The sequence below is a fragment of the Tiliqua scincoides genome, chromosome 9 (assembly GCF_035046505.1).
Source record: "Tiliqua scincoides isolate rTilSci1 chromosome 9, rTilSci1.hap2, whole genome shotgun sequence".
Taxonomy (NCBI): Eukaryota; Metazoa; Chordata; class Lepidosauria; order Squamata; family Scincidae; genus Tiliqua; species Tiliqua scincoides.
Window position 1 is genome coordinate 7060286 of NC_089829.1, and position 26180 is coordinate 7086465.

Here is a 26180-nt window from a genome sequence, read left to right on the forward strand (position 1 = left end):
TCAAAACTTTAGATATAGGCTGATGGGTTCTGAGCTGTCTGTGACAGATCAGGAGAGAGATCTTGGGGTGGTGGTGGACAGGTCGATGAAAGTGTCGACCCAATGTGCGGCGGCAGTGAAGAAGGCCAATTCTATGCTTGGGATCATTAGGAAGGGTATTGAGAACAAAACGGCTAGTATTATAATGCCGTTGTACAAATCTATGGTAAGGCCACACCTGGAGTATTGTGTCCAGTTCTGGTCGCCGCATCTCAAAAAAGACATAGTGGAAATGGAAAAGGTGCAAAAGAGAGCGACTAAGATGATTACGGGGCTGGGGCACCTTCCTTATGAGGAAAGGCTACGGCGTTTGGGCCTCTTCAGCCTAGAAAAGAGACGCTTGAGGGGGGACATGATTGAGACATACAAAATTATGCAGGGGATGGACAGAGTGGATAGGGAGATGCTCTTTACACTCTCACATAATACCAGAACCAGGGGACATCCACTAAAATTGAGTGTTGGGCGGGTTAGGACAGACAAAAGAAAATATTTCTTTACTCAGCGCGTGGTCGGTCTGTGGAACTCCTTGCCACAGGATGTGGTGCTGGCGTCTAGCCTAGACGCCTTTGAAAGGGGATTGGACGAGTTTCTGGAGGAAAAATCCATTATGGGGTACAAGCCATGATGTGTATGCGCAACCTCCTGATTTTAGGAATGGGTTAAGTCAGAATGCCAGATGTAGGGGAGAGCACCAGGATGAGGTCTCTTGTTATCTGGTGTGCTCCCTGGGGCATTTGGTGGGCCGCTGTGAGATACAGGAAGCTGGACTAGATGGGCCTATGGCCTGATCCAGTGGGGCTGTTCTTATGTTCTTATGTTCTTATACCAATAAACATGGTTCTCTTGCGGGTGGCTGCAGCCAGTGATACCTAAATCATGGCTGCAGGCAGGGTTACCCCCGCCACCATCCTGGGGGCTCCTCTCAGACACCCTCCTGCAGCCTGGCACCCGGGGCTGGGGCCCCCCAGCCACCCGTTTCATACACCACTGCTTTTCAGAGGCCCTAGAGGTTACTGCCCGATTTATAAATGCCAAGGGCTGTGGCTATAATGGTGATTGGCTGCAGTGCTCTCCACAAGTGGCAGCTTCTTAAACCCTTGATTTACCTAGCCCAATCTGATCTGTCAGTATTATGACCCAATAAAAATTGGGTCTTGACCCACTGGTGGGTCATGGACCTGCAGTTTAAGAACTGCTGCTCTAGGGCTCATATGGTGGTGGAACTCCCAATCCACTAGTGGTGTCATAAGAGATGTGTCGCTGTTGTGCGCTTTGGGGCTGCGGGCATAAATGGCCAGAGGCCTTGCATTCTTGGCAGTGGCTCCCAGGGGCCATGCTCGAGCAGGATATGAATTTGCTTCTCATGTCAATGCATGCACAGTCATTTACACAAAATCCATGTACATATGTACAGACACCTGTAATGCGAGAATATCCGCTCTCTGTGTACGACAAGACTCCTCTACCAGAAATAAAGGACACGTGTGCCCGCACCTGCATATGGGCACACGTACATACAGGCACGCTGGCCAACATCTAACAATGAAAGTGGGGAGAGGTTTGGACCCTGGAAAGGGTAGTGTTTGCTAAGTGGAACTAAGAAAAAAATCCAGTTAATTTCCTTCACAGTCACTGAATTGGCCCATTTGGTTTCTTCCTGCAACACTCAAATCAGCAGGGAGCAATTTCTAAACACCCAGCAAAGCTCTAATCTTTTTAATGGAAAGGAACACTTTAACACATTTTAATGCAATGTTCCTATTCAGTTCTCTTTCCAACCCCACGTTTCCTTTTCTTTTCTTATGCAGAGCTATGAACGACATTGGCGATTACATCGGGTCCAACATAGAAATTTCTTGGTTACCCAATTTGGATGACTTAATGAAAGGGTACGCCCGGAATTTCCGGCCTGGGATTGGAGGTAAGAATCTGACGTTCCCACAAACGGTGAATAAACCAGGAGGTGCCATTATGTCCTGGTTTGCAGGGAGCGTTTGAAACTACAGTTAGTCTTGGTCTAACGTAGTGGTTCCCAAACTGTGGTCTGCGAGACCCTGAGAAGAGTTCCTCAAGGTCTCTGGGAAAAAAGATGGTCACCTTCTGTCACGTACAGCATCTCACTGAGGGAGTGCTCCCCCATGGACCACAGAGAGGGCCGAGAACAGACTAGCCACAGCCATAGCTGGCACTTCTCACTGAGCACTTCTCCACAGACTTACTAAATTTAATTGCATTTTTTTGTGCGCGCAGGGGGTTGTATGTGGTCCATGATGATTCCAGTTTTTGCCTCAGTGGTCTGCGGGCTTCTAAAGGTTGGGGACCACTGGTCTTAGATGATACAGAAAACCATGGTTTCATTAATAATAATAATAATAATAATAATAATAATACAGGTATTTATATACTGCCTTTCATGGTCTTCAGATTTCTCCTCAGACTTTATTTCAAGGCGGCAGGCTTTACCAAATCCCTATAGGGATTTTTACAATTGACGAAGGTTCTATCTTTCAAGAACTACAACATTTCAGATGAATCCTTTTATGATCTGGTGTCACATTCTGGCCTCCAGTTTCCTCCCATGCAAGCTGACAATCCTTCATATCTCACTTGAAGGGCGACCAAAGAGCAGATGGAAAAACTCGGCCCGTCTTGTCAGCTGCTTCAAGGTCTCGCCGTTCATGGTGCCGGTGGCCTCGAACTGGCGACCTTCAGCTGTTACCTTCAGGCAAATGGAGGCTTTACCCTCTAGACCAGACCTCCTGCCCTAGACCAGACCCTCTAGACCAGACCTCCTTTTAAATCTGAAAGTGTGGAATTAAAATGGAAGGAAAGGGGAATGATGGAACTTACAGTGCCAACAAAAGCACTGTTTGTTGGGCCAGGAAAGTGTGCTGCGAATATGGCAAATGGCTCAGTTCAGGACTACACTTAAGGAAGTTTAACTATGCTTCGGTATAATGGCAAAGCTCAACAGATCGTCATCTGTAATCAGTCTGCAAACCAGAATGAGAAACTATGGTTTAAAGTGGTTTGCAAATCAACCATGACTGGACAGGATGTCTGAACTGAAAGGCAGGCCATCATTATAGCCGTTGCTCCTCCTCCAGAAGAAGCTATGAAGCTGCTTGTTGAAAGGTTGGAAGTGTAAAATGAATAAACAGTTCCAAGCCATGGTTTTCCTGCTGTGTGTTCAAACCACAGTGTAATTCAGACATCACACCTGATGATGGTTTTGTGCTAACTGTGGTGTACATTGGGGCTTACTTCTGAATAGGAACATATATACACCATAATGCCCCAGTCCTAACCCCCTTCCCTGCTGGCATAACTAGCATTGTGCCAGCAGAGGTTGCTCTGTGGCTGTCACAAAGCAGCCTCTGCTGACGTTGCTTATATCTCTCAGCTTATATCTCGTAAATAATTATAAATAATTATAAAGCTTGAAAAATTCTTATATTCATCATTGGCTTCCTTCAGTCTCGGGAGACTCTGGTATTGCGCTCTGAAAAGTGGTTCTGGAACAGCGTCTAGTGTGGCTGAAGAGGCCAATTCGGAAGTGACAATCCCTTCCACACTGGGAGCAAATGTAGTCTGTCTCTGGTGTGTCTCCCTGGCTATGGGCCTTGGGCTATGGGCTATGGGCCTTCCTTCTTTGCCTCTTAGCCTCTGACAGTGGCTTATGAAGAGACACTGGCCAAGTGTCTCTTCAAACTGGGAGAGGCCATGCTGCACAGCCTGCCTCCAAGCGGGACGCTCAGAGGCCAAGGTTTCCCATCTGTTGAGGTCCACTCCTAAGGCCTTCAGATCCCTCTTGCAGATGTCCTTGTATCGCAGCTGTGGTCTACCTGTAGGGTGCTTTCCCTGCACGAGTTCTCCATAAAGGAGATCCTTTGGGATCCGGCCATCGCCCATTCTCACGACATGACCAAGCCAACGCAGGTGTCTCTGTTTCAGAAGTGCATACACACTAGGGATTCCAGCTCGTTCCAGGACTGTGTTGTTTGGAACTTTGTCCTGCCAGGTGATACCGAGGATGCGTCGGAGGCAGCACATGTGGAAAGCGTTCAGTTTCCTCTCCTGTTATCTTATTTCTTATATTTTCTTATATCTTATTTACCGTTTATATTAATTGTGATGCAAAAAAGAGTTCTAGCAGCATATTTCTGAGAGCCGCACATTATATGCCAAAGAGCCACATGTGACTCTAGAGCAGGGGTGCCCAAACCCCAGCCTGGGGGCCACTTGTGGCCCTTGAGGATTCCCAATCCAGCCCGTGGGGAGCCCTCAATCTCCAATGAACTTCTGGCTGTCCAGAGACTTGCTGGAGCCTGTGGTGGCCCAATGAAATGTGAGGGCAACTGCTCAACCTCTTGCGTGAGCTGTGGGACAAGGGCTCCCTCCACTGCTTGCTGTTGCACATCTGTGATGCAGCAGCGGCAGCAAAGGAAAGGCCGGCCTTGCTTTGTGCAAGGTCTTTTATAGGCCTTGAACTATTGCAAGACCTTCATTCATTCATATAAGTTCCATCTCTAATACATTCATTTATGTAAATTTATTCAGATTTGAAATGTAAATTAATAATTATTTTCTTCCCCGGCTCCCAACACAGTGTCAGAGAGATGATGTGGCCCTCCTGCCAAAAAGTTTGGACACCCCTGCTCTAGAGTCACAGTTTGGTCACCGCGGTATAATGAGGAGAGCTGGATTCAGATTTCCACTCTGCCATTGAGCTTACTGGGTGACCTTGGTCCAATCACACTCTCTCCACCTAACCTACCTTGCAGGGTTGTTGTAGGGTAAAATTTATCTCACCTTGAGTTCGGAAAAAGGGGCAGGATAAAAATAAAACAGAAATGTGTGTGCTCTTTCTGCAGAACTATTGTTTTATTCATATGAAAACATATGCATCTTTGAGTGATCAAACTAAGACTTTCAAATCGGTGAAAGCTCTAATTTTGGAAGAACTCAGAGAAGACGCAAATGCAGAGGCAGCCACGGCTGCCTTTGTCCTTAACGCGCCTCCCTACGTTTTTCTCCCATTTAGGCCCTCCTGTTAACGTTGCTCTAGCCATTGAGGTCGCCAGCATTGACCACATCTCAGAAGTCAATATGGTAAGTTGGCCTTCGGACAAAAGAGGTTGCAGAGTCATAAGAACGTAAGACGAGCCCTGCTGGGTCAGAGTTAAGGCTCATCATCCTGTTTCCCACAGTTAGGACTGTGCCCATATGATTCCTTTGACTGCAGCAGAAAATGGCACCCCTTCCTCTCCACCGGAAGTGACATTCCACCAGCACCCTCTCATTCAGTCAGCGTGGTGGCCCCTTAGATGTGGCCCTTCTGTGTGGTGTGCAATCTGCCCTACTGCATGGGTCGGCCCTGCCCATAGTGGTTCACCAGAGACTTTCAGGAAGCAGGAGAGAAAGGCATGCTTCTCTCCCATCGCTGTTGCCTTGCAACAACTATTCAGAGGTGTACTGAATTTGGGAGGAGTACACAGCCAGTGCTAGACTCTTGTTTCTGTCTGTTTGCTTCCACTGCTCTTCCGTCTTCTTCTCCCTGGAGGTCTCGGGCCAGCTCTGCTGGGAGTCCGTACAACTGTTTTATGACCGTCAAGATGTGTTCGGTCATTACACTTTTAGATAGGCGTGCTGCACTAAGGGCACATCTATAAATATGTAAACAAATGCATTTTCAAAAATCTGAGATACTCAGACACACCTCTGGCTTCTCTGAGTCAGTGAGATTTCGCTTTGGGAGCTGAGAATGATAATCAGGTTAACTTCTCTCCGGAGCACACTTAATAATTAGGGAGAGAGTTGGTAGCAGGTTTTTCTAATTGAGTGGGGGAGAAAATGTAATTGCATAGCGGAGGGGAGAGAGGGAGGGAAGGAAGGAAGGAATAAGTAAGTGGTCTTAAAACTTTTGGTTTTGGTGTTAAAACCCTCTGTGCCTTTATGTGTGGGGTTGCATTTTGCTGCCTGCTCAAGTCTGGATAGCTGTTCCCCAATAGTTTTTAATTACTTTCAATTGTTTTTACTGATCGTTTTGGTTATTGTTTTGTATATTGTAATTTGATGTTTTTATGGAGCTTTGTGAGATGCCTTGGGCATGTGCTTCAGAATGGGAAAGCTGGGATAGAGCTTTTTAATAAATAAATAAATAAAATACTATTTTTTATTATTTCTCTAAAACAGCAGTCTCTCAACTGGAGACCACTGTGCAATGGGAAAGGCATCCCCCAGCACGACCGGCGCTTACTGTTCTTCTAGGGAGCTGTCCTTCCCTTCCACCGATCTCCCCCAAACTCAGCTCTAATCTGCTGGGCCTGCCCAGTATTCTGGGTGCAGTGGCTGTTGGGGCAATGGAACCTGGAAATGGTGGGCCAGAGCTCAGTTTGGGGGAGATCGGCAGCAGGAAAGGATGGCTCCTCTGTGGAATGGTAAGTGCCATTCATGTGGGGGAGGGCACTGGATATGTTTCACGGGACAGGTTCTGGAGAGCCATGCTCTAAAATATATGCAAGTCAGCCCTTGAGATCCACAAGGGGTCCATTCCTGGACCCCCATGGATACCAAACCCATGGATACTGAGATCTGACTGGAGATGTGACTGAAGGTCGTGTGAATTAAATCTGCCAATTGCAAACCTGCAAGCGATGAGGACCAATTGTATAGTGGTTTCGGATGTAGCTGAAGTTTTCATAGCCACTGCTCTGAAAATCAGAAGAGTGTGGCATGGAATCTCTAGAAATTTCTTAAAGAACTTTTTAACCTCAAGGCATTCATCTCCTGTGATCTAACCCACCCTCCCTTTTGGGATACTAAGTTGTTAGCTCAAGCAGACCAGTTTGTACCTTCTCCATCTTTCCACCAAGCTAACACCCTCAACAGTCCTAGAAATCACTTTGTTTGACCTTTTGGAGTGTGTGTGTTGTTCTTAACAAAATAGTCATTGATACAATGAATGTTTTTATTTTCTTGGGTTTTTAAAAACCTAATTGTATTTTCTTAGTAAAAAAAACCTTTGAAAATTCCAAAGTAACTAGATTAAGATATTTTTCTCAAGTGAATTATGTTTTTTTTGTTTTGTTTTATGGAGTCATGTTTTGTGTTACAGCAGTAAATTTTTGAAGTGCAGGAGCTTATCATGCCCCATGAACAACAAAAAAAGCAACTTTAAATGTCTTCACTAAAGAGTTTTCTTCTCCTGCCAGTTTGAAACTCATTCTTGATAGCTCATTTCATTCCATACTCTCGGACTGGATTGCAGTAGTTTAAAACAAATGTATAAAAATTAGAAAATGGAATTAAAAAATAATTACAGATAAATATAAAAGGTGCATTAGCATGCTATCCTGTGCATATTTACTCAGAAAGAAGTCCCAATGTCCAGTAGGATTTACTCCTAGGGAAATTTGCATAGGATTATAGTCTTAATATTACATGAACTAAGTACTATGAGCTATGCAACCCTTGGGAAAGATGATGGCCTAGACCAGGGGTGCCCAAACCCCGGCCCTGGGGCCACTTGTGGCCCTCGAGGACTCGCAATGTGGCCCTCCGGGAGCCCCCAGTTCCCAATGAGCCTCTGGCCCTCCAGAGATTTGTTGGAGCCCGCACTGGCCCAACACAGCTGCTCTCAGCGTGAGAGTGACTGTTTGACCTCTTGCATGAGCTGTGGGATGAGAGCTCCCTCCACTGCTTGCTGTTGCACGTCTGTGATGCAACAGTGGCAGCGAAGGAAAGGCTGGCCTTGCTTTTTGCTAGGCCTTTCATAGGACTTGAGCTATTGCAAGACCTTCATTCATTCCTATAATTGCATCTTTAATATATTCATTTATGTAAATTCATTCAAATTTTAAATGTAAATTAATTCTTTTTTTCACTGGTCCACGACACCGTGTCATAAAGATGATGTGGCCCTCCTGCCAAAAACTTTGGACACCCCTGGCCTAGACCAGTGGTTCCCAAAAATTATCAGCTCAGCCAGGCACTGCCATATTGGATCTTGTGAAATCTCACAAATGTCGTGATACACACTTTGGGAACTTCTGGCCTAGATGTTCATGTGTACGCCTAGGCAAATTTCTCAGTTTGCCTCCTACTGAACCTCCCGCTTCCTTTCGGTTAAGGTTCAGTTGAAAAAAGTTTCAAAGGCAGCCCCTGAGTGGTCCTGCTGATGACATCATTGCCCTGCTGTGGAAGTTCCAGAGCTCCACTCCTCAGTCCGCTCCGACTACAGCCAAGTTTTCTGGCAAAGGATTTGATGCAAGAGATACATGTGAGCCAGTTCAAAGTGTCTGAGCCGGAGTCCCAAACAACTTTTTAAAAGTAGCATCTGAGCCAGAGATCTGAAGAGCTAAAAAAAGAAATCTGAAAGAGATCTGATGACCATAAAAAAAAAAAAAATGCTGATGACCCTAAACCAGAGTACAGCCTCTCTGCTTTGGAGCTTGTTGTTTTAATTCTGCCTCTTGGGTGTCCTTAGGAATACACAATGACTGTCTTTCTGCATCAAAGCTGGCGAGATGACCGGCTGTCCTACAACCACACCAACGAAACGCTAGGCTTGGACAGCCGTTTTGTGGACAAGCTTTGGCTTCCGGACACATTCATCGTCAACGCCAAGTCTGCCTGGTTTCATGACGTCACTGTGGAGAACAAGCTCATCCGGCTGCAGCCCGATGGGGTCATTCTATACAGCATCAGGTAAAACAGAAACTTCAAGAGCAAGGGTTTGTTTTTCTTAAGAAAGTAAGAGCCCTGCAAAGACCTGCCTAGTCCAGCATCCTGCTTCCCACAGCGGCCCACTGTCTCTTGGTAGCCCACGAGCAGGAGATAAAGGAAGATGCCTCTTCAGTCATTGTCCCCCTGCAGCGGGACATTGGAGGTAGCATATAACCATCTGTAATGGGCGTTGGTAGACCTGCCCTCCATGAATTTCTCATATTCCCTTTTAATGCCATCTAATCTAGTGGCCATCCTCACATCTTGTGGCCACCTAAGACTCAACAGAAATGCTCATAAGACCAGGGGCAGCCTCCTCCTTTTCCTGCTAGAACTGTTTTTTAAAAACAGGAAGTGTGCGATGAGAGAATAGAGTGGTGTCCTAGAGTATCTTCTGCTTCCTGGTCTGGGGGAGGTCTAGTGGGGGGAGGAATTGATATAGCAGTAGAGGAGGCAGTGGGAAGGGCAAGGTGCACAAGTGTGAAAGCAAGTGGTAGCTTGCTTTAGGTTGAGGAAGGGCTTGGGCAGGCCCTTGGAAAGACTTGGCAACAACAGGATGTTTGACCCCAATGGCTCCTAAAGGCTGTACAAAATTGCATCATTTGCCCATATATCATTTCCTTTGTCTTCCTTTTTTGGGGGGTAGGGTTACTTCAACTGTGGCCTGCGATATGGACTTGACCAAGTATCCGATGGATGAGCAAGAATGCATGCTGGACTTGGAGAGCTGTGAGTTGAACCCTGAGATGCATATTACGTAAAAACAAGAAACTTCCGATTTTGATGGGGGAGAGAGAATCACCTTCACTTCTGGTGGTGCCCAGGTCCAGATGTGCAAATCTAATTCAAATAAGAGTAAAGAGAAAAATAACAGAGTCGTAGGACGTCAAATATCTGGCAAATCACCACATGGGCTGATGAGAATGACCACAGAGGTTTTTCCAATTGGAGACTTCAGCTTTCTAATAGGTTGGGTCCATCCCTGCGTGGAGATGCTGCCAGGGATTGAATATGGGACCTTCTGCATGTGAAGCAAATGCTCTGTCACTGATCTATGACACCTTGCTTTATAATAAAATAAAATAAATGCTCAAATATTTATCACACCACCATAAAGGCTTCTGAAACCTCTTAGGTGGCGAAATAACTGTAGCGGTGCACAGGCACTAGGCTTTGAGATGCTTGAGCAGTATTTGGCAATAATGACAGCAGGCACACCTGCGTCTGAGCAAGAGCAAACTCTTGGCCTTAATAATACGCTGAGTGTCTTCGCCCAGAGCCGGTAAACAGAGGATGTTATGAAGATGTTATGGAGAAATCATATCTATGGAATGTGTTTGCGGTTAAGCTAGAGAGCCGGCTGGTTACAGCCAGTATGAATCTTTGCATCCTCTTGAAAATTTCCCTATTGCGTAGCCTTATATCATGTGTTTTGAGACTTAATAAAAAGCTGGGCCAGGAGCCGGGAGAGACACTTCACTTCTCCCTTGATTTCATTCCTGCTCCTGCTTCCAGCCATTCTGCACCCCTTTAAAACCTGTCTGTCGTCTGATTCTTCGCCATGGCTTCTCTGCCACACCAAAGCAGCATCTCGAGTTGCTTCCCAAGTAGCACTAAAATGCTACAATAACTTCCTACATGTGGTGTGAGGCCCTGCAGAGAGGCAGTAGTGCACACAGCTCCACTCTGAGTTATAGATTGTGCCCCAAGTCAGGTTCTTGGTCCATCTACTGAGCATTGGCAACTCTGACCAGGCAGCAACACTGCAGGGTTTCAGACAGAGGTTTTTTTTCCTGCCTTACCCGGAAATGTCACTGGGGATTGAACCTGGGACCTTCTTGGTGCAAAGCAGATGCTCTTCCACTGAGCTCCAAAGGCCCTGCAAACAGCAACACGGATGGAGCATCACTCTTGGCTATGCACAGCACCCATGTGGCATCGGACTGGAAAACCTTTGTAGTGCATGGCCCGCTGTGTGAGAGGCCTTTATCTCCTCCTCTGCCGCCGCCTCTTCCTCCCTCTTATTTCATTTTTAGCACTGACTATTTTCTCGGCAAGTAAGCACAAAACATTTTTATCTCGGCAAATATAGCCATCTGCAGTTCTGTAATCAGCAAATGTCAAGGCAGCCAACAGTGAGGTGGCAGTTCACAGGGCTGGCAAGTTTTGTAAAACTTGCAGGTTGGCAACCTTCAGTCTCAAAAGACTATGGTGTAAGCCTACAGCACCCGGTATTCCCAGGTGGTCTCCCATCCAAGTACTAACCAGGCCTGACCCTACTTAGCTTCTGAGATGAGACAAGATCAAGCATGTACAAGGTAACAGTTGCTGCCAAAACTTACAGGGGGCTCCATTTTTAATTCAATTTACAGATTTTGATTTTGGAGCAATAAGCAGATGTAGAAATAAAGCCTTTTTAAATACTTTTGGGGGTGCCTATTGTATGGTTTGGGTAGAGAAACGTGGGACCAGTCAGGGAAATGGAGGCTGTGGTTTGTGAGTTCCATCCTGAGCTTGTCAATCTTTTATCTCTCCCCATATCCCTGTATTTATTCAGTTTCTTTTGACAGATGGCTACTCCTCAGAAGATATTGTCTACCGCTGGTCAGAAAACCAGGATCAAATCCACGGGCTGGACAAGCTGCAGCTCGCTCAGTTCACCATCACAAACTACCATTTTGCAACAGAAATGATGAATTTCAAATCTGGTAAGCAAAGAGGAGGCTCCTTGAAGTGGGCTGAAGAGAGGGTCCTAGAAAAGCCTAGAAAAGAGGCGCCTGAGGGGGGGGCATGATTGAGACATACAAAATTATGCAGGGGATGGACAGAGTGAATAGGGAGATGCTCTTTACACTCTCACATAACACCAGAACCAGGGGACATCCACTAAAATTGAGTGTTGGGCGAGTTAGAACAGACAAAAGAAAATATTTCTTTACTCAGTGTGTAGTTGGTCTGTGGAACTCCTTGCCTTAGGATGTGGTGATGGCCTCTGGGCTGGACGCTTCTAAAAGGGGATTGGACAAGTTTCTGGAGGAAAAATCCATTACGGGGTACAAGCCATGATGTGTATGCGCAACCTCCTGATTTTAGAAATGGGTTAGGTCAGAATGCCAGATGCAAGGGAGGGCACCAGGACGAGGTCTCTTGTTATCTGGTGTGCTCCCTGGGGCATTTGGTGGGCCGCTGTGAGATACAGGAAGCTGGACTAGATGGGCCTACGGCCTGATCCAGTGGGGCTGTTCTTATGTCTTTGAGACAGGTTGTAGATAGAGCTACTGGTTTGCACCTCCAAAGCTGAGATGGGGAGTAGGGCCTGTTGATGTTCCACAGATTAATTACCTGCTGGATACTGAGATGGTACCTGCTGCCTGCAGCACTGATACCTACCTGTGTTTTAAAGATGTTAATTATGTTGTAAAATGTGTTGTCTGGTTTAAGGGAGGCCACCTCTTTAGGCTATCAAGAAGGGTCTAATTTGCTTAATCTCGCCAATTAATTAAATCCTCTAGCTAGCCTGAGAAAAAACAGCACATCAAAGGAATGCTGAACCTTTCCATGATTGTTTTCAGCAAGTGGAAAGTGGGTCCTGTCCTCCAACCCCAGGGAGCTTTCAAGCATAGAATTCCCCTCTGCACCCAGCCTGAAATAGGAGACGCTAGGAAAGTCTTGCTTTTGATAGCATAGGCATTGGCCCTGTTTAAATTGCTTTGGCCTGGCTCCAAACTGTGAGAGGAAGGAGAAGATGTACTGGTGCTCTTCCCTGAACCTTTTGCAGTGCAGAGCCAGGGTGGGGGGAAACAGGGTGAATGTGGAAGATACAGGCTGTGGCATAAAAAGCTTCAGTGGGCCACGTGAAGGTGCTGAAGAGAACTTGTGTAAACAGAAGAACCGGGTCCCTTTTCACTAGGCTATTATTATTATTATTATTATTATTATTATTATTATTATTAATTTATACCCCGCCTTTTTGCCCAATGGGCACACAAGGCGGCTTACAACACCTTAAAAATACAACATTAAAAAACAATTTACAATAATTAAAAAATCTAAAAACAAAACAAACCCCGTGGATTTTCATATAAAAAGCAAGAACGCCAGACAGCCTGTCAACAATTAAAAGCTTTTTGAAATAAAAAGGTCTTCAGTCCACGCCGGAACGTTAGCAATGAGGGAGCAGTTCTCAGTTCTAAGGGGAGGGTATTCCACAGTTCGGGGGCCACCACCGAGAAGGCCCTCTTCCTGGCCGCCACCCCTCTCACATCTCTTAGTGGCGGCACAGTCAAAAGGGCCCCCCCCCAGATGATCTAACAGCATGGGCAGGATTGTAGGGAAGGAGGCGGTCCCTCAAATACCCCGGACCCGAGCCGTAAAGGGCTTTAAAAGTCAAAACTAGCACCTTGAATTGGGCCCGGAACAGAACCGGCAGCCAGTTAGATGAACCGGTTAGATGAAGCTTTCCCCTTGCTGATGGCTTCCTTTGGAGCCAAGTCTTGGAGAGGGACAACTAAGCACTCTGTAGGACCAGCCCATCCAAGCGGCCAACTGAAGCTGGCACCAGGCACCAGACTGGTAGGGGGCACTCTTTTTTTGGTCTGCCCTCTTGCTTCCAGTGCTCCTCCTTGACCTTCCTAGATTGGGAAAGGAAGAGGAAATATGGAGGGGAGGAGAGCGCTGAGCAAATACATTGGAGAGCGGGAAAGGCACATCACTGGGTAAGGGGAGGCAGTGTTTGGCAGTCCGCCATGGGTGTCAGGAGGTCTTGAGCTGGCCCTGGTGATATGGTCCTTTTTTTGGGTTTTTTTCTTTTTATTTCAGCTGGCCAATTTCCCCGGCTGAGCCTCCACTTCCACCTGCGGAGGAATCGTGGTGTTTACATCATCCAGTCCTACGTGCCTTCCATCCTCTTGGTGGCCATGTCATGGGTGTCTTTCTGGATCAGCCAGTCAGCTGTGCCTGCCCGGGTCTCGTTGGGTAAAAGCTGGTTCTTCTCTCTGGGGATGCTTATTACAGGTCACCAAAGCTGTCAAGTCATTCACAAACATGGGACAAGCCTTGAGAGGGACAAACAGGCATCACGTGTCTGTGGTATTAGGAAGGGTGGAGGCAGGGCTCATAGCTCAGGAACAGAGTACATGCAGGGAGAACGTCCCAGGTTCAGGGCATGGTATCTCCCCTGAGAAGGATCTCAAGAAGCTGCACCATGGTTAAACCTCTGTGTCAAGATGCTGTGTTTGACAGTGCAATAGGCATGTCTGCTCAGAAGTAAGCTCCTTGAATTCAGTGGGACTTACTCCCAGGTAAGCAAGCATAGGATTTCAGCCTGAGTCAGTGGAGAAAGTAGTAAGCTTCATGGACCAGCAGAAGGGCAGCTGCTGCCAGTCAGTGTAGTGAGTATTGAGCTAGATGGAGAAGGGTCTGACTCAGCAGAAGGCAGTTGCTACCATCAGTGCTGAGCTAGATGGACCAAAAGATCTGACTCAGCAGAAAGCAGCTGCTGCCTGTCAATGGAGTCAGAACTAAGCTAGATGTGCCAAAGGATCTGACTCAGCAGAAGGCAGCCTGCTGCCAGTCTGTGCTGACGGTACTGAGCTAAATTGACTGATGGTCAGACTCTGCAGACAGCAGCTTCATCCTCTCATCATCAGCCACATGCAGGAATTGCACTATATATACCTTACCACTTCATTGCACTTTTCCATGCTTCTTCCAGGTATCACCACAGTTCTCACCATGACAACCTTGATGGTGAGTGCCCGCTCCTCGCTCCCAAGGGCTTCGGCCATCAAAGCCCTGGATGTGTACTTTTGGATCTGCTATGTGTTCGTCTTTGCTGCCCTGGTTGAATATGCATTTGCCCACTTCAACGCCGACTACGTGAAAAAGCAGAAGGATAAGCTGAAGACCAGCCGGCAGACAGCAGAGGTCAGTTGTCAAAACCTCCAGTGGGTTCGTCCTAAAAAGAACCTGGGAAGATGCATCTAGTCCTGCAGCTTGCTTTCTGCAGGGAAACCTACAAACAGGAAACAAAGACAAATCCCTCCCCTAACCCACTGTATGGCCTAAGCAACTATTATTTAAGAACATAAGAACAGCCCCACTGGATCAGGCCATAGGCCCATCTTGTCCAGCTTCCTGTATCTCACAGCGGCCCACCAAATGCCCCAAGGAGCACACCAGATAACAAGAGACCTCATCCTGATGCCCTCCCTTGCATCTGGCATTCTGACCTAACCCATTTCTAAAATCAGGAGGTTGCGCATACACATCATGGCTTGTACCCCGTAATGGATTTTTCCTCCAGAAACTTGTCCAATCCCCTTTTAAAGGCATCCAGGCCAGTTGCCATCCCCACATCCTGTGGCAAGGAGTTCCACAGACCAACCACACGCTGAGTAAAGAAATATTTTCTTTTGTCTGTCCTAACCCGCCCAACACTCAATTTTAGTGGATGTCCCCTGGTTCTGGTGTTATGTGAGAGTGTAAAGAGCATCTCCCTATCCACTCTGTCCATCCCCTGCATAATTTATGTCCCCCCTGTATGTCTCAGTCATGTCCCCCCTCAGGCGCCTCTTTTCTAGGCTGAAGAGGCCCAAACGCCGTAGCCTTTCCTCATAAGGAAGGTGCCCCAGCCCAGTAATCATCTTAGTCGCTGTCTTTTGCACCTTTTCCTTTTCCACTATGTCTTTTTTGAGATGCGGCGACCAGAACTGGACACAATACTCCAGGTGTGGCCTTACCATAGATTTGTACAACGGCATTATAATATTAGCCGTTTTGTTCTTCTAATTCAGGTATACTGCCTCTGTATGTGAAGGTTCTACTGCTAACTGTCGTGGGTATTAGGAAAAGCCCGAATGGATCACGCCGAATGGATCATGTGTTGTTTCCCATGGTCACCAGTTACCTCTAGGAAGCCCACAAGCAAGGAATGGAGGCTGAACCCTTTCCCACCATTGCTGGCCTGTCTAGCATTCAGAGGCCTACTGCTTCTGAACCTGGAGATAGCATGTAGCCATTAGGACTAGTAACCATTAATAGACTTGGCAACTGTGAATTTGTCCAGTCACTTTTTCAAACTCCCTAAGCTAGTGGCAATCATTGCATGTTGTGGCAGGGGATTCCACAGGTTAGTTCTGTGCTACATGAAGCACATGTTGGCCGTCCTGAATCTCCCACTATTGGATGCCCTAGCTTCTAGTGATGGGAGGGAACCTCTGATCCACTCATCCATTGGACAGAGCAGCCAACTCAACAGAGGGGCACATTTCATCAAACTAAAAATGACATTAAGTACAAGAGGTGGCACCTTTTCACCTGATACGCCTTTTCAGAGGTGGCACCAAAAATATGAGACGCTCTTGAGGACCATACAAAGCTGCCATGTACTGAGTCAAAGTACTCGAACTAGATGGATCATCTACTTTTGTCTCCTTTGACTTGTTGCAGCTGCCCCAGGTTTCCACATGGGGGTCTTACCCTGCCCTGCTTAAAGAGGATTGAACCTGGTACCTTCTGCAAGCAAAGCTGTTGCTGTATCACTGAGTCCTGCCCCTGTCACTCATGTTGCCTTCTTTTATTGTTGTTCTCTGTTTATTTAGCACCATCTGCCTTCATGGAATAGGAATATATATATTCCACTTGGTTTCTGACATTCTTTCTTTTTCGTATCTACTTAATGTGTTTACTTTAAACAATATAAATTCAACAGAATTACTTATTTTACTTTCTTTTCCAATTTTAATTTCTCTGTTTCTTTGAAACGTTAATGCTAATAGTACAATTAAATTTATTAGACGTACTGTTGACCAGGGAACACTCCAATAGTTTATCACAGTTGGTTGTCTTTCATTCCTTTTCCTTTTCTTTGTAGTCTTCTTTCTTGGTCCTTTGAAAGATTCTGTTTCGTTTTGTCCTGAAACAATATTTTCCCAGTTCTGTTTGGCCAAATCTGGCCAGTCCATTTTTTTCTGCTAATTTTGTCCAAGTTTCTTTTGCTGTAATACAATTACTAACAAAATGTTCTATTGTTTCTGTATGAGGTTGTCCTGTTGTAACTGTTTGTCTTCGACATGCTATCCAAGTTCAAGTTTGATCATTGGCTGCCTGCCATGGTCTGGCTGCTAAAACTCTATAAACTTGGTGGTATAACCGCCATCTCAAGTCCCACAGATAGAATGGTATTCTTCATGGAATAGGGCAGAGCCAAAGTGCGATGGGACACTGTCCCTCCTCTACCATGTATCAGAAATAAATTCAGTGGGGCTGTAAAATGGAGCACAAGCACTTTCCCAAGCAAAGGATGTCGTCGCATAGCCAATTAAGGCTGGCACGTCGATGTTACTGTGCTGGCTACGTGATCCCTGATTGGTTGGATCACAGAGCTAGTCTGATGAACCACTCCCTAGGCCCCGGGGTGTGTGCAGGTTTGGGTTGGCCCTGCCAATCACCATCCTAACCGGGCTCTCTTTCCCTTTGCAGATCAATGTGAAGAACGCCATTGTTATGTTTTCCCTGTCAATAGCCGGCGTCAATCAGGAGCTTGCCGTTTCCAACAGACATCACCGAGTCTCCAGAAACCTACCTGGGGCATTTGGCTCTGTGGAAGTAGAGACAGGAGAGGATAAGAGCCAGGAAGCCAAGCCTGAGAAGAAAAGCTCTCTGAAGTCTCTCTTCAAACCCATTGACGCAGACACCATTGATATATATGCCAGGGCGGTTTTTCCAGCAGCCTTCGCGGCAGTCAATGTCATCTATTGGGTTGCTTACACCATGTGAGAGACCCAAAAATAACTGAGATACTCTGGGCCAAAGCAGAATGTCACACGGACCCTGCTTGGGGCCATCTTGCAGCACCTTCCAAAGCAAAGAGGATGTTTCACTAAAACCGGCACTTGGGCTTTCTCCCAACTTTGATCACCAACACTGACTCCCGATAGAACCAAGGAAGAACTAAACATGGCCTGTTTCACTGGCTCGTCTTTCTCCTCCTCCGCTTAGGCAGGGCAAGCCAAACATCGCTGTCTTCCCTGGTTTGGCACGACACCTGCCGTGATACTGCCACCAGGATCCGACACAGTAACTTGACATATTGCCTTCCCCCTTAGGGATGAAAACATCTGTGCTTTAAGGCAGCTGCTCCCTGGAGCTGAACCAGGATGGAGTCAAGGCACAGCTGGGGCAGACCCAGAAGAATTGAGGGTCAGAGTCAAACAGTGTGATAAGAAATGCATTGTCATATTTCTGTCTTGGTGGGACCCAATCCAGAGCTGCACTGTGGGGGGAAGAAGGCATTTCCCCAATCACAATTGCTCTTGAAGCTGCTATTTGCCTAGGGAGGAAAGTTGTGTTTGTGCCTTTATGCTTTTTCTCCTAGGAAAATTGCAGTTTCAAGGGGAGCAGAATTTTTGTCAGTAAAAAGCATGGGGGAAATGGTTAACTCCACTCCCCCTGACTCTGCAGAGATCTTTCATAGCAAACCAGCTAAGAGACTGAGTTGTGAATTTGTACCTCCCTGGTTCAAACTTCCCCTATGGCCTCAGTAGGTGGCCCAGTGGCATACCTAAGGGGGGGCAAAGGGGAGCAAATGCCCTGGGCGCTGAACTGGGGGGGCACTACCGCACCACTATCCACCCCCCCTCCCGTGGTGCCCCGTTGCACACTACTCAGGGGGAAAGCCCAGAGGCATTCTGAGGACCAGGGAAGCTGGGTGCAGTCTCCCTGACCCTCCGAAGGTCTTATAAAGGCCTCGGAGGGCCAAAAACATCACTTCTGGTTTCACAGAGGAAACTGGAGGTGCCATTTGTAAGCCCTAAGAAGGTGTTCTAAGGGCATGAAAATTTCACTTCTGATTTCCTCTGGATGTGATGTTTTTTGGTCCTCCGAGACCTTCACAAGACCTTTGGAGGGTCAGGGAGGGTGTGCACTGTTTCCCTTCGACTCCAGAAGAGAGGCAAGGGGGGCAGCCCACCAGGGGAGGTGGCAACTCTTCCAGTGGCGGAGGGGCGGCAGTGTGCCAACTTGGCCCCAGGCATTACTGGGGCCAGAATTGCCACTGAGGTGGCCTGAGTTAAGCTGTTTCCTCTTAACCTCAGTCTTCCCCATCTGCAGTATGGGTAGAATCATGCTTCCTTACTGCTCAGGGTTGTTCTAAGCCTAGCATCAAGACAATATGTATGAAGCATTTTGCACACTGAGAAAGGCGCTGCACAAGTGCTAAGTATTGTGGGTTCTGGTTTGTGGGGTCTGCGGCTGCTATTTTAAACAGACAAAGATCAAAGGAAGCAAATGTAATGATGCATTCCTCATCACTTGTAGTCTGAGTCTTGGAATCGAAACAGGGCAAAACGGCTTGGATAACCAATTGTTATGATCGGTTTGAAAGTTGGGTAACAGCGCATGGGAGGGAAGAATAACCTTTCTGGATTATGAATGAGGCGTTGCACTGTCTGATCATCAGGTCTCAACAGATACCTGTTGGAACACAGATTTTCTGTCTGGTTAAACTAGTAAAAGACTGACTGACTGCTAATTTCTTCAGGGTTTTTAAGAGTTTTTCTCTTTCATCTGCAGCTTTGCAGCTCAGTTCCCTTCATTTCACAGGTTGTACCGTATTTCTTTACTGAAATGATGAGTTAACTGTATCCAGCCATTTGGGGGTGGGCCGAGATGGTAATGACGGGCGGGGCAGGAGGGGAAGCCAACACACATTTTTCCTTTGACATTTTTAGTAGTGAAAATTGGGCCACTATTCTGGATCTTGTTGGGTTTTTTTGTTTCATGTTCCATGATGTCTTGGATTAAAAAAAAAAAAAGTATTTAAAACGCTTTTTAGTTTTCCACGTTAACCACAGCATGAAATAAAGCCCACAGCACTGACTTTTGCTTTTTAAACTAGATATTTTTTTTGCATCGCTGCGTCAGGGTTGCCATTTCAGGGATTAAAGAGGAGCAAAGATTCCGTGGTTTGGGGGAGAGGCGCAGTTCACTGCAAGAATCAAAAGCCTGCAAAAGGAGATTGCTTGTTCTTTTATTTATAGAGAATTGTATCATATGGGGCATGGATGGAAGCTGACTCTCTCCCCTCCCCACCATTGTAGCCCTCTATCTCTGAAAAATCAAACTGGAGGATCAAGGACCCTTCAGAGCCTGCGTTTCTGGAGTACAGATGGCTCTGGTACTATGGAGAAATTGACAAGGATCATCTCTACACCTTTGCGCAAATGGAAGTCCCTTCCGTTCACAGAAGTGGGTTAGGATATTATCTTGAATTTTTCTCCATCCTCCAAGCAACTGTGGCTAACTGTGTCAAAGCAACAAAGAGCATTGTTGCATCTTTAAAACTAAAAATGTTCCTGTGGCATACGTTTGTGCGTTCACAAGTTGCGTGAAGGCCTTGGTGGCAGCTGTGTCATTACAGTGGCACAGAGAGAAAAAGAATGGAGACCACCAGCTGCAGGAGGAAATGCGCCAAGACTGGTCTTGTGACCAGCTTATGTGTATACAAGACAAGCATGGTGACAATTCACAGTTGATGTGGAGGCCGTTGTCTTGGTTGAGACCCACTGCGGTGGTGCTGGGTTTCATTATAAAGTCTATGTCCTGCACATAAGCTACCACCTCTCTTGCTCCATCTCCGACTCCATGGACTTGAAAAGGAAGAAGAGTGGAGATGTGGTTGGAGATGATCTAGCCTGGTGTTTCTCAACCAGTAGTCTTCCGTACCACCAGTTGTACTTGAGGTGGTTTCCGGCGGTACCCCTGCCATCTGGTGGCGAGACCAGCAATGCAACGTAACAAGCAGCAGTAGGAAGCTCGGTTTGGTGGGCAGAGCTTCGGCATGCACTTTTCACATGCTTGGAAAAGAAGTCCTGTCTGCCCTGAGCCTCTTACTGGTGCTTGTCAGGTTGCATCTGGCCTCCCAGTAATGATGATGAGTAAAGCCCGTTACTTCCAGTGGTGCTTTCAATAGGTGGACCACGTGAAGTGGTTCAGCAGGGGACAAACGTTGAGGAATGCTGCTCTAGCCTACTACTCTCCTCTCTTTCTCACTTCCTTTTCTAAATGCTCTAGCCCACCACTTTCCTCTCTTCCTCACTTCCTCTTCTGGACACTCTATCCCACCATTCTCCTCTCCTCTCTGCAGTTCCACTCTGTTCCTACCTGCTTTTCAATCCAGGGAGTTGGAACAACAGGTGTGTTGCATGTTGCCTCCACTGCCAGTCTGTTGCCCGGAGGCTATTGCCTTACTATCTGATACGTGCTTATTTAGAAGTAAGCCCCATGCTCAGTGGGGCTTACTTCCAGGTGTAGGATTGCAGCTTAAGTCATCTTCGTGAACAGGCTAGCCTTTTCTTACAGGACAAGCCTTTATCTATTCAGATGTCATTCTCACTGAGTTCAATGGGATTTCCTCCCAGGTAAGTGTATATAGGATTTCAGCCTAAAGCAACTTTTTTCTGCACTGATGTTTGGAAGACAAGACTGGAAATGGTGCAGGATGGCAGGGGATGCTAGCAAAGAACCAGGGATGTGGACGGTGCAGTCGAATAGGCATAGATGCCTGGTGGGGAGTGTACCAGTTGAGGGGAGAGTGGGTGTTTTGAGGCCTATCCCGATTTCACTGCAGAACACAAACTGGTCCCAAAATATTCCCTCTCTAGGCTTTAATGGGCATTTGTTGGTTCAATAGATAATGAACTGAAAACCAAGTGCAGCTTGAATAAGTCTTCTGCAACAGTCTCTTAGTACCAGTGGTGTAGCTAGAGGGGGTTCAAATCACTAACTTTTGCAGGGAGCCTCACCGCAGCATGCAAGGGATCCCTCCTCCATTTTTTTTTGGGGGGGGGAGCAAAATGGAGGTGTACACCTAAGGCTCTGAGGGGGAGGGGCCCCTTGCATGCTGCGGTGAGGCTCCCTGCAAAACCTAGTGCTTTGCACCCGCTCTAGCTACACCACTGCTTAGTACAGTGCTTTAGCCATGGCTAATGGGCACCCCCATTAAGCAAAGGAACCAGAACACTTTTAATGCGAGAAGTGAGAATCAACCACCTCCCACTCATTTTCCTTCCCTGCCAACACTTGGTGCCAGAACTAAATGGAGAGGAAAAATACCAATGAAAGCTCCCTGAAGGGTATGTTCAAGATGTGTTTGGTTCCTGATCCTGATTATGTTTACTACGTTCTTATTTGCATTTTGGAGTAATTAGGACCAACGTGGCAGCCACTGGGCATGGAAGAATTTGTGATCTTTGGGGAAGTTGCATTAATGTCTTTCTCAATGGCAATCCCTTCTCAGTGGATGGCTGTAGCTCAGCAGGATCTACAGTTTGCATGCAGAAGGGTCAAGCTGAGTTCCTGGTAACTCCAGATGTGGCTGAGAGAGACTCTGGCTGAAACTAACTTAGAGACCTGCTTCCAATTAGTGGCCTCCAACAGGTCAACAGCTTAGGGCTGCTATACAGCCCCAAGGTAAAGGAACAAATGTTCCTTTTAGAGGCACAGCTAAAGGGGGTCGGGGGGAGTACATTGCCCCAGGTGCCACACCTTTAGGGGGTGCCTTAGATGCCTCTGAAAGTGTCTCTCAGGGTGACCTCTGGACACCCCCGAGGTGTCCAGTGTATGGGTATAAAGTGTAGGAAGGAAGGAAGGTCCCCTGTGCAAGCACCGAGTCATTATTAACCCTTGGGGTGCTGCCACTTCTGTGACGTTTTCATGGCAGACTATGAAGTGGGGTGGTTTGCCATTGCCTTCCCCAGTTATGGGGAAGCTGGGTACTCATTTTACCGACCTCGGAAGAATGGAAGACTGAGTTGACCTCAAGCCAGTGACCTGAGATCCTAGCTACCGCTGGGATTGAACTCAGGTCCTGGGGATAGTTCTCGGCTACAATACTGCAACCTACCCCCTGCACCACACAAGGCTTGTATCAAGTGTAGGGGGGGGTGTTAAATATGTGGGGGATGATATGGGGGTATGTGGTATGGGGGATGTTAAAAATTTTTGTGGCTGCAGGTGCCAGATACTTCAGTTATGCCACTGAATCCCTGACTTTAAGGAGGCCTCCATGACTATTTCCCCCCCACTGCAGGATGCAGTGCACACCCTATTGGCACAGCTGCATCAATGCTGGAAAGTTGAATAGGATTGGGCCCTCAGTAAGGCAGCCTCTCTCTCCCCCCCTCCCTCCACCCCACACGGGTTAAATAGGAGGTTGCAGAGAAAAGAGGAGCATTTTTTTTGCAAGTCCTGTTGGTAGCTAAATTACAGTTGGCCAATGAATAGATGCCACGGAGTATAATTTCTGTGTGCATTTAAGGCACTTGGTAATTCCTCACCCACGCAGAGGATTTAAAACATTCTTTAAAAAAGAAACAAGCGGCATAAACCTATGGGGGTGTGTATGTTTGTGCATGCATAAAGACACAGAACAGTGTGTTAAACAACACCACAGTTGCAAAATTCCTACCTGTGTGATTTTTGTGTGTGTCCTCTAGTGCCGAAGATATCTTGGATTTTGTGACATCAAATCTTTCTTTAGTTCCCCTGCATCGATCCTCCCCAAATATCTCAGTTCTTGTTGCTTCACAATACTGGAGCTAACAGTAGCCTATGGGTGGTGGGTGGAATCTTGCCAGTTTTCGAAACCCATCTGGCACGGGCAATGTGGGAGGTCAGAGGTGGGAGGGAAATTGCATGCCATGGGCTGGATGGGTAAGGGTCCTTACAATGCATTTAAGATTAAGCAAAGACAGTTGGCCAATGGAGAATAATCTGCAAGACATCTGGTGCCGCAGCTTGCTTGAGGCTGCTATTCCTGCTTCTGTACGCAGGGAGGGCAGGGCAATCTTCGAATGCCTCTCCTCACTGGAAACTGCACAATAAGCTGTGTACATGTGTACCCCACGTACAGCATCCTCCCCCATTATTTGCGCGTCAGAAGAAAAAGCACAGACACGCATTAATTATAACCCCAGAGAGGCTGCAGTGTCGAAACGTGCATTCTGAGCAGCTTAAGGCTGGGCCAGCATCCCTGAAGCTCCAGCTTGCTCCCAGCTCAGCCCTTCTGTGCCTTGTTCCCAATCTGTGTGTGTTGTCTACAATTGGAGCTGTCACAAGCCGTGAATTACAGGGAACAGCTTATCTATTTCCAGCAGCTGAATTCCAGAGAGGTGGGAGCGGCAAATGAGGGCTTGGAAACTCAGAACTGGTCAAGCAAAACTGTACCGCAGTAGATGTGATGCAAGAGATCCGCTAACCCATTTCTGGGCAGTGGCATACGGAGAAGGTGGCCAAGGGGGGCGGTGGTGGCTGCAGCCACCCACAAGAGAAACATGTTTATTGGTATGATTATATATAAGAAGTTACGTGAAGTTCTATGAAGTGTGTGTGTGTGTGTATACACACAGGCAGACAGGTAGATATGTTGTTGGCAACCTTCAGTCTCGAAAGACTATGGTATCACGCTCTGAATGCTGGTTCTGGAACAGCGTCTTGTGTGGCTGGAAAGGCTGATTCGGGAGTGACAATCCCTTCCACACTGGGAGCAAGTGCAGTCTGTCCCTGGTCTGTCTCCCTGGCTATGGGCCTTCCTTCTTTGCCTCTTTGCCTCAGCCTCTTGGCCAAGTGTCTCTTCAAACTGGAAAAGGCCATGCTGCACAGCCTGCTTCCAAGCGGGCCGCTCAGAGGCCAGGGTTTCCCACCTGTTGAGGTCCACTCCTAAGGCCTTCAGATCCCTCTTGCAGATGTCCTTGTATCGCAGCTGTGGTCTACCTGTAGGGCGCTTTCCTTGCACGAGTTCTCCATAGAGGAGATCCTTTGGGATCCGCCCATCATCCATTCTCACAACATGACTGAGCCAACGCAGGCGTCTCTGTTTCCACACACAAAGTTCAATAAAAGAAAATGTTCACTGTCTGTGCTTCTTCTCTAGCCATTATTATTCTTCATTTCATGTCATGATTATTACTGAAAATAATTTGTCATGGGAGGGGGTGCCAGAAGTTTATGAGCCAAATGACCTGGTACACTACTGTTCCTAGGGCTGTGTTGTTTTTTTTTAAATTTACAAAGGAAGCTGCTGCCCACTGAATCAGATGCATGGTCCATCTAGGGTAACATTGTATACACTGACTGGTAGCCGCTGCTGCCACTGAGTCAGACTCTTGGTCCACCTAGCCCAGAATTCTCTGCATCGACTGGTAGCAGCTGCCTTCTGCTAAACCAGACCCCTGGCGAATCCAGCTCTGCACCGACTGGCAGCAGCTATCTTCTAATTAATCCCCCTTGCCTCTGGACTGAGGTTGTCACCTTAGGCAGCAGTTTGGTGGAGAGCATTTGTCTCTGTCTTACTTACTTACTCTGCACTGTCTTTCCACTCTCTGGGTTGGGCACCTTCCTTATGAGGATAGGCTACGCCGTATTGGGCCTCTTCAGCCTAGAAAAGAGGCGCCCGAGGGGGGGACAAGATTGAGACATACAAAATTATGCAGGGGATGGACAGAGTGGATAGGGAGATGCTCTTTACACTCTCGCATAACACCAGAAGCAAGGGACATCCACTAAAATTGAGTGTTGGGAGGGTTAGAAAAGACAAAAGAAAATATTTCTTTACTCAGCGTGTGGTTGGTCTGTGGAACTCCTTGCCACAGGATGTGGTGTTGGCATCTGGCCTGGACGCCTTTAAAAGGGGATTGGGCAAGTTTCTGGAGGAAAAATCCATTACGGTTTACAAGCCATGATGTGTATGTGCAACCTCCTGATTTGAGAAATGGGCTATGTCAGATGCAAGGGAGGGCACCAGGATGAGGTCTCTTGTTATCTGGTGCGCTCCCTGGGGCATTTGGTGGGCCGCTGTGAGATACAGGAAGCTGGACAAGATGGGCCTATGGCCTGATCCAGTGGGGCTGTTCTTATGTTCTTAAACTACAATTCCCAGGAGGCCTTGCAGGTCTTGTTATCTGGTGTGCTCCCTGGGGCATTTGGTGGGCAGCTGTGAGATACAGGAAGCTGGACTAGATGGGCCTATGGCCTGATCCACTGGGGCTGTTCTTATGTTCTTATGTTCTTATGAAAGGAAAAGGGGGCTGTAACAGCGGACAGCTAGAGTGTCTCTCCTCTCCTCCACACTTCCTCAAGGACTTGGAAGAGCAGAGGCTGACACATCAACAAGTTAGGGAACGGCAGTGTTTGCCTCGCCACCACAGATGCCAGGAGGTCTCAGGCTGGCACTTCTCCTTTCCGAAGGCAAGCGAGGCAGCAGTAATGGGGCAGTAGGCAACTGAGGCAGGGGCCCTCATGCCGCTGTGCCAAGCGGTGGTGGGTAACTGGGCCACGGTGGGCAGCATTTGGCACCCTGCTTCAGTCATCTGAATATTACTTGGGCTGCCGCTTAGTAATACAGAACCTCATTG

The 26180-nt window shown here is 47.3% G+C and overlaps 1 protein-coding gene across 1 annotated transcript in view; it reads left to right on the forward strand.

The window, feature by feature from the left end:
- Positions 1–17547, forward strand: part of GABRD (gamma-aminobutyric acid type A receptor subunit delta) — a 42793-nt gene extending 25246 nt beyond the window's left edge. Inside the window, exons 2-9 of the mRNA XM_066637399.1 lie at positions 1851–1963; positions 5087–5154; positions 8531–8751; positions 9416–9498; positions 11340–11477; positions 13588–13743; positions 14483–14694; positions 17251–17547. Of these exons, the coding sequence (XP_066493496.1) occupies positions 1851–1963; positions 5087–5154; positions 8531–8751; positions 9416–9498; positions 11340–11477; positions 13588–13743; positions 14483–14694; positions 17251–17547 (1288 nt within the window). The remainder of the gene's footprint in view (positions 1–1850; positions 1964–5086; positions 5155–8530; positions 8752–9415; positions 9499–11339; positions 11478–13587; positions 13744–14482; positions 14695–17250) is intronic.
- Positions 17548–26180: the final 8633 nt, after the last annotated feature.